The following is a 13,899-nucleotide window of genomic DNA, read 5'->3' as shown; positions in this document are numbered from 1 at the left end:
AGGAGCCAGACAACTGATTACTCCACCTAATATTGCAACAGGTAAATTCAGCTTGCTAGGAATGGTAGCAACTGGGGGGGCCAACCAGTGAAAACACTTCCCATCTTCTCACTTGATAAACTGCTACATGGGACACATGGGAGAACCATAATGACATAGCGTAGAGATTCAAGGAGACAAGGAATTAAACGTGTATGAATGAAGCTTCACTACTTCTACTGCTCACAAATCTGGTTGTTTTACTTAAAATCTTAAAACTTACATGTGTGTGTGCCAGAAAACTGCACACATATCACCTTGCTCTGTAACAGTAGTCTTACTAAGGACGCACTCACCTTTTGTCTTGCTGAATTGTATGGCAAAATTATTTTATTTTTTACGTCTTATTTATACAGATCACTATTATAATTTTTCAAGTTTCCGAGGAATGCATCTCTCCAAACCTAACAGACCGCAATTTTTTCAGTCTTATATGAATCTTCTCTTCTTACTCACCTTCCGATAAGTCTCAGTTCTTTTCTATTAAAGTACCTTTTTACTGCTATTCCTTCTTTTTTATTTAGTATTGAAGCATTATACTAATATACTATTTATTCATACACACTTACTTACCTTTTGATAACAGTGATAACATTTTCAAATCACTAGCACAAAGATTCCTACATCATTTTTCTAGGAGCAGTAAACTTATCCAGTTACATTCACAAAATTTATAAATAAAGAAGCCAAGGAAAATTAATTCTGCATACTACAATGCTGCCTCACATGAGTCAGAAATAATATATGCCTCCAAGTTGCTTTAACAGGTATAGTCTCCTAAATCTGATACAATCATTGCCTGAAGGCCTGTAAACTGGGCTGCAGTTTGATCACATATCTTTTCAAGAAGGAACTGGCAACATGTGGTAAACAAAAAAAAAGAAAAAAGAAGAATATTTTTGTTATTAAATTGCTGCCATATACTAAAACTGATGCTGCAAGAACACAATTGTAAAATGCCAATCTTGTTTATTACAAATTCAGTTGCACAGCTTCTCATGAAACATTTGCTATTGCAACCACAAGAATCCCTCTGGTAATTTCGTTCCAACATTTCTTTTGTTTTAGGAGAGCTCATAAAGCATGCAGTCCTAAAGTGTCATGTTATTAGCACCACAGTGCTTTATTTCTACCAAACAAGTCGCATAAATTCTGGTCACTAGTGTGTATTCCAAATATACTGCCTGCTCTAAATAAGTCTTTTTTATTACCCAGTATCCATTTATTAATTTCCACATCTTGAAATAAAGTCTCAACAATGGTTTCTGATTTTACATTGAAAAAATAAAACTAAAACTTGCAAAAGCAGCTTGAGTTGCCATGTTAAAATGAATATTTAATGCAAGATAAATAGCTCTTCTGTTCAGTAGTTCTTGTGCAGTCAAGGTTAATTACACAGAACTAAGCCTAAAAATTACTGCCATTTTAATAGCATTTTACATACACTGTCAAAATACATGCTATGCATAAAACAAAATGGATACACAAAGAACTATATTATACCTAGACAGTTAAGTGTTCCATTTGTAAACACAGATGAAACATTGTGTAAAGACCATCAAATTAAAATTGTATCTTAGTTTAGATATTTCTCACCCAGAGAGGACTATCAGACAGTCAGCAAGCCAAATTTAATGTACTCTACTCCTTGCTCTGTCATTTATTTGCTTTTCAATTTATTTATTTATTTTTAAATCAGTGAAACAGTTACAGTGCTTTACTTTCATGCAGAACAGAGCTGGGCTCTGTGAACTTTGGAAAGAAGGTACCCTAGAAGTTCTAAGCATTATCAGTGATACACTCCATTTCATTCAGCTCTATACCATACCAACAGGAGCCTGATCCTGAGAAATACTACGTACTTGCAATGAGTTTATCACCACTGAAGTCAGTGGTGTGCAGGGAGCATCTCATTCCTTTCAGAAATGGAAACCAAATGCTTTTTATTGCTTGGCCCAATAGCTGGAATTCTGAGCCCCAGTCTTTTCAATGCTAGGGGGAGTTTTTTTGTTGTTGTTTAACAATATAGTTGGGAGGGGTGGGGGGAGTGGAAAGCAGCACACAATTTTCCAATAGAAAAGGTGACTTATGTGAGTCAATACATCTTATAAGTTATTGCTCTAAGGTTAAGAGGTGTCTGTGACAACTAAAATCAACAGGTACTTAAGACACTCAAGAACAGTAACTAATTTTAAAGGAGGGACAACATAAAAATCTGTATCAGTGGAAAAATGGCCTAAGAGAAGAATCTCCAACAACTCTGAAGTCATACAACTCTCCCTGCCAGAAGTAGCTTGTTTTTCCTTCAAGAAAAATGTGCCGAAATGCACTGGACCTGAATGACTGCTCTTTGTAATTGTGATGAATTGTGAAAGTTATAGAGAGGGGATAGGAAGAGCACCATTCTGGCTAAAGCCTTGGACGAGCTCTCTACTCACAGCTCAGGAGTCCACTGTACATTTGTATACACCTAGTTCCTCCATGCTTCAAGTCCTCTCTAAAAAACAGAGGTTTTTTTCCATATGTCACAATTACTGTGAACAATATATTAAACAAGAACTCGCGAGATGCTCAGTTACTATTTTCATCTAGACTATGTAGATAAAGAGACAATACGTATATGTATGTCATAATGGTAACCTGCATATAATTTGACCTAGCTTTCAACAGCTAATCTAATCGCTTAACAATAGTAAGATGAAAATTAAATAAGATTTATTACTTACAAAAAGTCATGAGTCTAGGTGAAATGAGATAGAATTAATGATTTTATCTAGGACACACATTATAAATGCTACAACAATGAAAACAATAATTTGCAATGAGCATGTTTATTCTTTGTTAACCAACACATTGTCCTCAGGGTTCTTGCAAATAAGTAGCTGATTATTTACATACCATCAGTCAGTCATCAGTTTTAGTCAAGACATCAGTCACATTTGTCTAACATTTTTCTAGACCAGAAAGGATGTTACAGTAAAACACAGAATATCCGTATCTCCAAATATATAAACACATTTAGATATCTTAAAAAAGGTACATATTTCAGCTGTTTACTACTAAAACTTACTCCAATAAGCAAATCACTAAAATGACAAAGAATGGCAAGAGTTGGAGCAGCATTATTAGTTTAACCCTATTTCACAATTTTCCTTCAGCAGAAGTACTTCCTATCTATATTATGTGGGTATACTTAAATATTGTACTCCAGACAGTCCATCATGTAATTGAAACCCAACGTTTAATTCACGGCAATCTTTTTGCCCAACTTTTGATGTACTGGTAACCTGTTAAGACCTAAGGAGTGTACCTAATTGCATCCAACGAACCAAATGAATGCTCCTCCCCACTGCCCCATCTCTCCCATGGACGTGCTATTTGCCATGATTACAGGTCCCAGCATATAAAAGACATACAAGTTCTAGCACGAACACTTAAATCATTAAAACAGAAATAGAGAGTCAACAGGTCTAAGTTTTATTTATCTTTCTTTCACCGTCTGAGATGCCGCTGGACAGGGCAGTCCTTCCCTTAGCCTTCTCCAACTAAAGTGTCCTTCTAAAATAGAAAATACCAAAATATACCTTATGCAAACAAGCAACTACTTTCCTAAACAGAAGTTACTATAGAAATGCAAAGCTTGATAGAAACATAGCACATTATTCTTTAGTAATTAGTGGAGAAAATGCTGTGCATTCTTTCGGTAACATGGAAGCAAAACGGCAGAACATCCTAGATCCTTTATTTTTTTTACTTTACGTTTCATGATATTATGATCAATGACATTGTCAGTAGCAATTAGATATTAGATGAAAATAAAGGTGATGGATCATCCAACCTCAGAATTTTTACTGCTGAGAGTAACTGATTCAACAGTAAAGCTTTTTTTTTCTTTTTATATTTTTGTCTTAAACCTTCAAATCTATGAAACCAAATAAAAGTAGGCAGTGTAATACACACTGCTACACAGTTATTTTTCAGATACATACTAAAAACATTGCTCAAAACCCACCTTTTTAGATTGACGGTCATCAAAGGATTTTGTGTATCTAGCAGAAAAAAGTTACCGCTGCCAATCACAGAATCCAAAACAAGAATGACTAAGACTCATATGAAATCATTACACAGACGTACATTCGTGTTAGTATTATTACTTCTCAAGAAGATAGACATAATCTAGTAATCTGAAAGTCAGAACAAAACCAACCCAAAACACTAAACCAACCTAATCACTGTAACAGTAAATAACTGGAACTTTTGTATACAAAATTGACTTTAAAACCTCAAAATATGAGCTGCTGTAGGATTTAAGCCCTGACCCGAAGCCTAAGGAAGAAACCTAATAGCAGAAAGAAGCTGTGGACTCAGCACTGAAAGATCCTTCTTAGCATCCTACCATCATGCTTTATGTACTTCTATATTTGCAAATGCAGATTTGCTGGTTAATTAATTTTACAGATTATTGCTATGCTCATATTCTATGCTCAACAATTTCTCAAGTATTTTTTCTTTCAAGAAGAAATGGCAATGGGGAGCTAAAAAATTAAAAAAAAAAATCCAAGATCCTCTTCCCAGTTTAAGACCACTGTACATTATTTGTTCTACATACTATGGGTAGACTATGACAGATAAAACAAGCACCATCATTATGTAATAACCTGCAATTATTTTTATGGCTATTGAATTCCATTCTTCCTATGCAATACATAGAATGCAAATGTAAAGCAATAGTACAAATTACAAGCCCTAACAAGGCAGTAAATCTGAACCAAGTCACGCAACATAATGGGTCTATAAACTTTCCCATCAGACTCAAAAAAGGCTTTTAAATTTCAGAAGCTGTTCTTTTCAACTTGTTTTTCTTCATTTTTTTTTTTAAATTAGTGAAAAAACCCTTATTTCTACTCATCTCAAAATAGCAAATTACTAGTTCTATCAAATTAGAGAAAAATTCACAGAAATTGAGATGAATATCATAAGATTTAATTTATCAGTAGATGTGGCATCCTTTCCTTCACTATTGCATTATAAAAATAAAATGTTTAAATATAAGATAACTGTCATTAGAAATACAGTTGATTGGAGATTATGATTCATATTAAGATCATAACCTATAAAAATCATCAGCTGTGCAGAATGAGCTGTTCCAGTTGACAGACCTTATTAACAAAATCTTCCAATAAATTATAGAAAAAGCTGATTTTAAAAATTGCTTTTGGCTTTCAGCATATGGAGCTTAAGGTGCTCTTGACATTAACATGTTTTATGTGGTTTTAGTGACTAGTTACTACAAACCATGTTGTTGTGGAAAAGTTGTAGTAATAAAATTTAGTGAGAATGAAGGGAACTGATCAGTTTACAAAATTCAAATATAACACGTTCTGATTACAAAGTATACTTTTATAGGGCTTTGTTTCCCCTGCTTTGTGGGCAGAAGATATTAGAAGAAAATCATGACAGGATGACTAATTAAATCGTAGTTTCTATAAGTATTTCTGGAGCTTCACTGAATTACAGCAGTAACACTTTACTCTTAATTTTCCAATACTAGAATCAGTAGATTCTGTGGCAAAGTAAGAGGGCTAACCTATTCTGCAAAACTCTGTAAGCTTATAACTAGACTGCAGTAAAAGGACTAGCTAAGAAGCACAATACTTCTATACAGTAGAATAAGTCAGATCTTACACTTTTACCTACCAGTGACAACTGACACATCTTGCTAAATGAAAAAAATAAAAATAGGCAAAACAAAACCCCCAAACCTTTACAGTTGGTAGATGTTGTTTTTTAAGCTATTATGAAATACTAGACACTTAAACATATCACCAAAAAAAGCCACTATTTTTCTGACTCCACAATCTCCTAAACTGCCAGAAACATTTCATGACATGAACACATTTTTATTTATTTTATTTTTGGCCTCACTCACTATGCAAGCTCCCCTGCCGGGAGTTTGCATGCTTCTGGCAACAGGCTGCTACTCTGACACTGGCCAGCATATTGAGCGAAAGGAATACTGCCTCAATGGTACTTCATTTAGTACTTTTTGATGAAAAAAGGAGATGGCAAAAGTAAACCACAGATTTCTGGGCACAGGCTAAAAGGAAAGATTCTTAGAGACAAGTATCAATGACATCTCTTCTTGATAAAAGCCTTCTGCACGCACAGGTTACATTTATTTTCACGATCTCTAGATCGTACAATTTACTGGCTTCAGCTACTACACACTATTCTGTTTCAAATGTTGCCAGTACTAACTTGCACAGGCCCACTCCTAATTTAAAATCTCAATGGCTCATTATAATTGCATGTTATAAAGTTTGCCTTTAAACTATTAACAGAAGAAACCTAGGCAATCTTTGACAACTTGGTATTCTGTTTAAGTAATTTAAGGCTGGTACTATAAGCAATCTAGTGAATATCATACTGACATCTTATTTTAAAATTTAAACTATTATTTGCTCGGAATGCTTACATACGTCTCAAGATAAGAAATACATTATGGAATACAATTCAGGAAGTTAACTTTATGACTCTGCCACAAAGTCTTAGAGTAGTATAAGATTAATAGCAATCTATGTATTAGCTTAAAAGATCTCTATTGAAAGCATGATCAAAGTATTGTGAATTACGAGAACTACATATTATTTCAGGATTATCTACAAGTCTTAAAAATAGGAACACTGGCAGTTTATAAAAGAGGTAAAATGACATCTGGCACCAGAGACATGACAACCTTCATATGATGTAAGGTCCATCATTCTACCCAACACAGAAGACAAACATACATTATGGGAAGACAGTCAAATAGTATATACTGCATAATGGTCTACGCTCTTTTGAGAGGTAGCTGCCCAGCATAGTGTAAAACTGTCTAGTGTAAAAAGAAAGTCAGATCTGGACTCCAATTCCTTCTTGCCACTGCCTTTGTGACCTCAAGACACTACACATCAGGTTTTTGTTAGCCAGCTACCAAAAAAAAAAATCAAATGAAGCTTAAAAAAAAAAAATAACTTATATTTCTTCAGAATACTTAGCTTAAATTTTTAAGTTAAACAGCAGAAGTACTACTTTTTATACAAGTGTATTTGTGTTATGATATTTGCAGCAATTTAACACAAATTTTAAATGCTGTCAAATAAATCAAACTGATAAATCACAATAGTAAAGAAACCAGTCTGGAAAAAAAAAAAACTCATTTGATCCTGCATACTATACTTAACTTTTGTTTGTTCTCTACTAGAGTTGATTACTCAAACCTACACAAGTATTGCAGTCTTTTCACAATACTTGGAATTTGGTCTACGTCGTAAACAAAAGTTGCACTGAAGTCTTTTAACAGACTTGGAAATGATGAAATCACAGTAAGGAAAAACACAAATATGTTCTTATCTTTCCATTTGAACTTGAGGATAAACCTTTTCCATTGACAGTCTTACACGCAACTGTTTGGCCCCTGGCAATGTGTCTAGACAATGTCTGTTATTTGTTTCAGTTCTAAAAGATATCCGCTAAATACAATGGTCATCACAAAAAAGTTCTTCAGAAAAAAACAGGTTTGAAGATTTTTTTAAAATCTTCTACAAAAAGAAATAAGGTCTGCTTTGCATATTTCCTTTACACTTGAATAGTAAGAAATTATTGGAAGGCTTCTGGTCACAGCATCATAGCTAAATTCATTCAGATATTAGCTATTCACCTGGGCAAAACAAGCAGGTACATCATAATAGGAAATGAATACTTTAAAAATTACATACAAGAAGGTGGTGGTAATCAGGGAACATCTTACTTAGCCAAAACCTCAAAAAAAAAAAGGAAATAAAAGAAAAATACCTAAATGTCTTGTTTTCAACAACATCACTGGAAACATACTCTGAAGTTCACTCATATTGTGCAATCATACTACAGTCCCATAATCCAATACAATTTCTAAATTACTGAGCTGGAGATTTTTAATGCATTATCATTATGATAACACATGTCCCCATATCTGACCAAAACTACAAAGAAACAAACAAAATTTGGGTGAGGTATTTCAGATGCTAAGTCATTATTACTGTGGCATACATGGTAACTGTAAAGAGGCACAAATGTGAACTAGAGACTGACTCTCAAAGCCAGTATATACAGTGAATACTTCCATTTATAAAATATTGTGGCAAAAATTAAAAATCTTGCAACCAGCATAAAAGTATTTAAGCCAAAATGAATGTGCTGATTAAACATCCAACTGCAAAAAAGGGAAAAGGAAAGTATAATAGTAAATAGATGCAGATGTAAGGATTTTCCTGAGCCAAAGCCACATTATCATCAAATAAGAGAACCTTAACGAAACACTTAGTAATGAACCTTGCAGTAGTTTGAGCCACTAGTTTGATTCTGCAGTTGTTTTAACACTTAAAATTTTCATTTATAGCAAATGGATTTGCATAAGAAAACAATGTAAAAGTGGAGACGAAGGTCTACATTCAATTCAAAATCTTTGTATTGAAGTGTAATTTTATAAAAGGAAAAAATAATGAAAGGGTGTCTTTTCCTAAATGTGCTTTTTCAATGTCAATGAACATTTCTTTCTGAACAATTCTTTAGTATGGAAAATAAAGAATGATACTTTTTCTTTCAAGTGTGAAGGAATATGCCAAGAAAACTTACGAAAAAAGATTTATCTGCTGCAGCCATTATACAAATAAATAAGAACTGAAGAACTTTCACTAGAATTTCAGAATTGAAATGAAGAGACAGCATACTCCGCACTGCTCTTTTAATCATTCTCACTCTTCTTCATATACTCAGCTATTTTCCTTAAAACTCACACACACTTGAACTGAATTTTAAATTTAGTGCAGTGGATACCTTTAAAATAATCTATTAAATCCACTCCTCCAGTCCACAACAACCCAAATTATGCTACATCTTCAAATTTTTATTCTTTATAGGGAAAGGAAAATACTCTCAGCACCATCAGTATGACGTTGACAGAGTCAGATCTTGTGATTTTGGAGTGTATTCTCAACAACTCCAAACATTTTTCAACACTACAGACTCTTCTCATAGCTTACATCCTCAACCCTGAGTATTAGCTTACTATACAAAGCTTTACAGTCACACTGGTAGTGTGATTACCTACTGACATCAATGAAAATTTCAGAAGAGCATCAGAATTCGTTGGGGTACTAGGACTGATTGATGTGGCAGAAATAATGGTCTTTAAATATTTCATCAGATTTTAATATAATAAAACATCAAAAAAGAAGATGGCAGAGAAAGCATAACACAGGTTTGAAATTTGCATATCATTACAGAGAAGCTACTGCACACTATAAGGCTGGCTACAGACTAGAACATAATTCAAACACATTAAATTCTGCAGTTAAACATTACGCTGTTAATATACCAGCAGCCTTCAATTGCTGACTGCTCTTCCACCCTTCAGGGTAATATAGTAACAATTATTTCCACTGCATCAATAGATGCTCTATCATGTACCGTAATCCAGCAGGTAGCATTGAAGTCAACATAACTAGCAGACATAATGAAAAATAAACTCCTATTTTATTGCACCAAATTAATGACCTGTTTATGTCAAAAGTCTCATCCAAAGAAAAGAAAAGACGTAAGAAAGACATGGATAACTTGAAAAAAACAACTGAATTTTTTTAAGTAGCTTTATGAATTTGGAGTAGTCAGAGCATAATTATTTCAATCACAATAGAGTAGTTCCCATTCTACCTGCCTATATATTGTTGTCATATGAAATGACATTCATATAGCTGGTAATCTCAGAATATAAGGAGCTAAAGGCAGAAGAGGTAAAAGATCCGTGCGTGCTACAGAGCACACTCTGTCATAATCCATGCTAGAGCCTTAGTCAAACCATTCTTCTGCTGTTAACAAACACTACTGGAATAAAACAATATTTCTTCTCCTGTGGCTACTCATCCAGACTACGTATCACTTTTCTACCACAGACAGTTAAGCTGTCAGTTTGCATAGCAGAAGTCTACATAAGATAGCTAAGGATTTCATCAGTACATTGCCCATCAAGAAGGATCTGCTGTTGTAAAAATCCAGGCTATTACATATAAAAATACATAAATTTTAAAACCCCAAAGCTAAGACATTAAAATTTTAGAAATGTCAAAATAAAAGCAGACTGGGAAACTTTGATTCTGCTACCTTCTGTACGTGCCTCTTCACATCACACAATTTATATATGCATACAAAATAAATACATGTTTTCCTTCAGACTAATGAATCATTCAGTACTCAGCATGAACAACGCCCCAGGAAGCAGTTGTGGAGCACTGATGATTTATCCACAGTATACCAACCCTGTTTAGAGAAGGTGGAAGATGTTTAGTGAAGATGATAGGGAATTACAGCAAAGAGGAGTCATGCATTCAGACGCCACTCTTTAGAAACAAAAGTAGAATCTGTTTCTATCACAGTGTTCCTACATGATGACAGTTATTTACGTAAGTCATACACCACCTTCCACCCTCCAAGTCATGCAGTTTTCCCAGAGGCGGAACAGAGGTAGAAGAGAGTCCTGTGACTGAAGCTATCGAACATACTGGGTATGCATTTGTCCTTGAAATTCTTGACCAGTTTAAAATTGGTCCTGGAAAATTTGGCACTTGGGAGTTCTGGCTGGAGCAGACAGCATAGTTCACGTGAGATGTTCTCAGTCTCCTTTTTTCTACAGAGTCTTTCAGAAGCAAATCACAGCTATCCTGCAGTCCAGGTGAACTGTTGCTGCATCCTGCTTCTCAACACCATCCTTCCTGAAAGGGCCTTGGCCAGTCCTCTTACATCTGACTGGAAACACTCTCATCAAGTGAGAAGAGAAGGCCCTGATGAAAGATAGCAGCTGGGAGAAGGGCTGCTACGATGAACATAGGAACAAACTGAAAATATCTGGATGCTTATGAGAAAGTTAGGAGCAGCTCATTACTCAAACAGCAAACAGTGTACAGAAGGCAAAGAGATCACAGGATACCTATCTCAGACTACAACCAAAAATTTCAGTCAGATTATAGTTGTGCCTGCCTTTATTTTCATGGTTATTAGCTAGAGACATTTTATTTGGAGAAACACTGAAGATTCACACTTGCAATTGTGTTCAAACAATAGTTGAAGACAGCTGTAACAATAAGATGAAGAGGAGGTAATAGGATCTACATTGACATTTTCGTCTCTACACATTAGCTGCTAAACATTAAGTAGCTGTTCTTCTACCCAAGTATCTAAAAGTAAAAAGCTGAGTAAGGAGGCAGACATGCAGTTTAAATGAAAGATAGGTGTTGGTAACATCAGCTGACTCAAACCTTGTCTCTAGTAGAAGTTCTGGCACTTCATTCTGACAGTAATGACAGAGAGAGAGAACGCAGATCTCTCACTGCTTTCTCTGAATATAGTAACATTGACCTTATGGTGGGCTTCCACAGGAACTGCTTGAAAGAATGACTGTCTTCCTGTTGTGAAAACCACTCGTTTCAAATAATTCCATGTTGGTAGTTTGTCACAAGGGGTTTTTTAGCTCTCAGCAAAGAAATACCTTTTTCCAATCCAAATCAATACTCTATAGTCCTACGTTCTAAAGTATCTGATCAAATTAGTGTTCATTGTAAACAATGAAGCAAAGTAATCATCGAAACCTTTAGTTCATGTCATCAGTATTTGCTTTCACTCCCTGTTAAGAAATGGTATATTTAGCTTGCTTTTCTGCCTCTGCTATCAAGACCACTGGTACAACTGGACTGTTCATTAAAAAACCCAACACTTACATAGCATGAAATCCCATAGACTCATATAAAAGAGTTTATCTGGAAATATTCAAATTTATTCCCCAAGATAATACCTTGGATATGGTCAAGAGTTTGCTACTTACCATATTGTCTAAAAACCCAGAACATCTGCATTGCATGTGATCTTCTACAACAACTCAAATCCTGCAAGGTCATTTAGAGTGATAGGTCTATATCTACTACATGGTAAAACGCCACGCAAAACAACCATATGTCTAACGTCACCTTTCCAAAACATAATCCAATCAGGTTATAAATGGTGGACTTTCAAACTGTGGGAGAGGAGGAGGGCAGGAAAGTCAAAATAGTTACTAAGAACATTTCAACAATTCATATTCTCTCACAAATACTGTCAGCTTAGACATTCATTTTACCTTGAGAAGGTACGTAGGAATATTGCTGAAATCTACAGGCAACTTCAAGAGGAAGCGAGCTGAGAATTCTCCAGTCTGTGGAAAAAAGGTACCACTAATGAGACATGGTGTCTAAAACAGAACCACAAATGGAACGTTCTAAAGATTAAATATTAATCAGAAAAATATGTAAGAGCTCATACCATACAGAAGAGTTGATATTTAAAACAACATTTCTCAGTGGAATTACCAAAAAGGAAAAAAATAATTTACAGATTTCACAGATGTTACATGAGAAAACACCTTAAAACCCATAAAACATCATTGCCAGTAAGTCAACAGCAAAAAGTAGTCAGAATACAACAATGTGCATGACAAAAATCAGACTATACTTTGTTAGGCCCTAAATATAGATGTATCTTGGCTGTACTCATTTCCGGACAAAGGTCCAGCAAGACCTGCAAATGGTCTGAAAGCAAAGCTAAAAACCTGACAAATTTATAAGAGCGTATAGATAAAAAGAGGCATCTTCACAAACATTGCAAATATATGTAAAAGAATTTGTGTTGAGTAAGGTGAGAATGTATCAAGTGTCCTCTGAATAAACACAGAGGAATGAACTGACATAGAAGGTTTTATATAATTTGTTTTCAGAATTGTGTAACTCTTAACACCTAGACAACCATTTACTGAAGATTTGCCAAGTGTCCCCTACACATTGCTCTTTTTTATGCATAAAGTGTATGCAAAGGAAATGGAAAGGATTTCCTTTCTGTTTCATAAACTTCCTTAAAACCAGACTTTGTCCACCTGGCTATGAAGCAATGAAATTGGTTCTCTTTGAAAAACAAATGCCTGCCTGATTTCCTCCATATTAATTTTTTGTCATCTCTGTTTTTTAATCCAATAAAGTAGCCATACAGCAGCTATATTTCTCATGTTGAATTAGCGGTACAAAAAGTGTTAAACATTGATTTTATGCAGTTAAGTACAAAAACTTAGGATATCTTGAGACAAGGTAGCAAAGCTTTTTTCAGTTTTAACACTGCCCTATTTTTGCATACATATGCTACTTAGTCACACGATGACATACAATTTTTAGAAAACAGTACATCATTTAAACAGGCAAGGGGACAAATCAAAGCTGCATGAGTATGCAGCATTTGCTCTTCCACAGTAACACACATGTACTACTTCACTATTTCTTGACTATAGCTATCTGTACATAATTTTCATTTTAGTGTTTTAAGTGTTTTGCATAGCCAGACAAACTGGGAAGAAAAATACTTTAAACAAGAAGCGTACAACATACAAATTTTAACAAAGTGCACATGCATTATGGTGAATGTGCACATTGCAATTCTCATTAAAAGAGTGAATGTAAATACTATACTAGATTTAAACAGGATCACCTTTATTGTGTATACAACTATACCTTGTGGTAAGCAAAAGCCTGCAATACGTTTCAAATAACGGAAGTATCCTTTCTATAAAATGCAGCAGTGACCCATAGAAGAGATGTAGAGAATCTTGACAGTGAACAGGTTGCCTGGGACTATGTCCAGACGGTGTCTGAATACCTCTAAGGATGAGGATCCCACAATGTCTCTGGGCAACCTGTGCCCATGGCTCAGACCTCTCAATACTCAAGGCCTTATAATCCACACAGATGTCAGAAGGATACTTTTCAGGCCACTGCT

The 13,899-nt window shown here is 34.8% G+C and overlaps 1 protein-coding gene across 1 annotated transcript in view; it reads right to left on the bottom strand.

Annotated features, from left to right (window-relative positions):
• The window catches only part of BRE (brain and reproductive organ-expressed (TNFRSF1A modulator)), a gene marked incomplete at its 3' end in the record, with an annotated part of 91,580 nt that overhangs the window by 22,187 nt on the left and 55,494 nt on the right, over positions 1-13,899 (bottom strand). Inside the window, exon 6 of the mRNA XM_009709717.1 lies at positions 12,221-12,295. Coding sequence (XP_009708019.1) covers positions 12,221-12,295 — 75 coding nt within the window. The remainder of the gene's footprint in view (positions 1-12,220; positions 12,296-13,899) is intronic.

The sequence above is a fragment of the Cariama cristata genome, unplaced genomic scaffold (assembly GCF_000690535.1).
Source record: "Cariama cristata isolate BGI_N322 unplaced genomic scaffold, ASM69053v1 scaffold761, whole genome shotgun sequence".
Taxonomy (NCBI): Eukaryota; Metazoa; Chordata; class Aves; order Cariamiformes; family Cariamidae; genus Cariama; species Cariama cristata.
The sequence above is the reverse complement of the archived record's forward strand: the minus strand, read 5'-3'. Positions and strand labels throughout refer to the sequence as shown.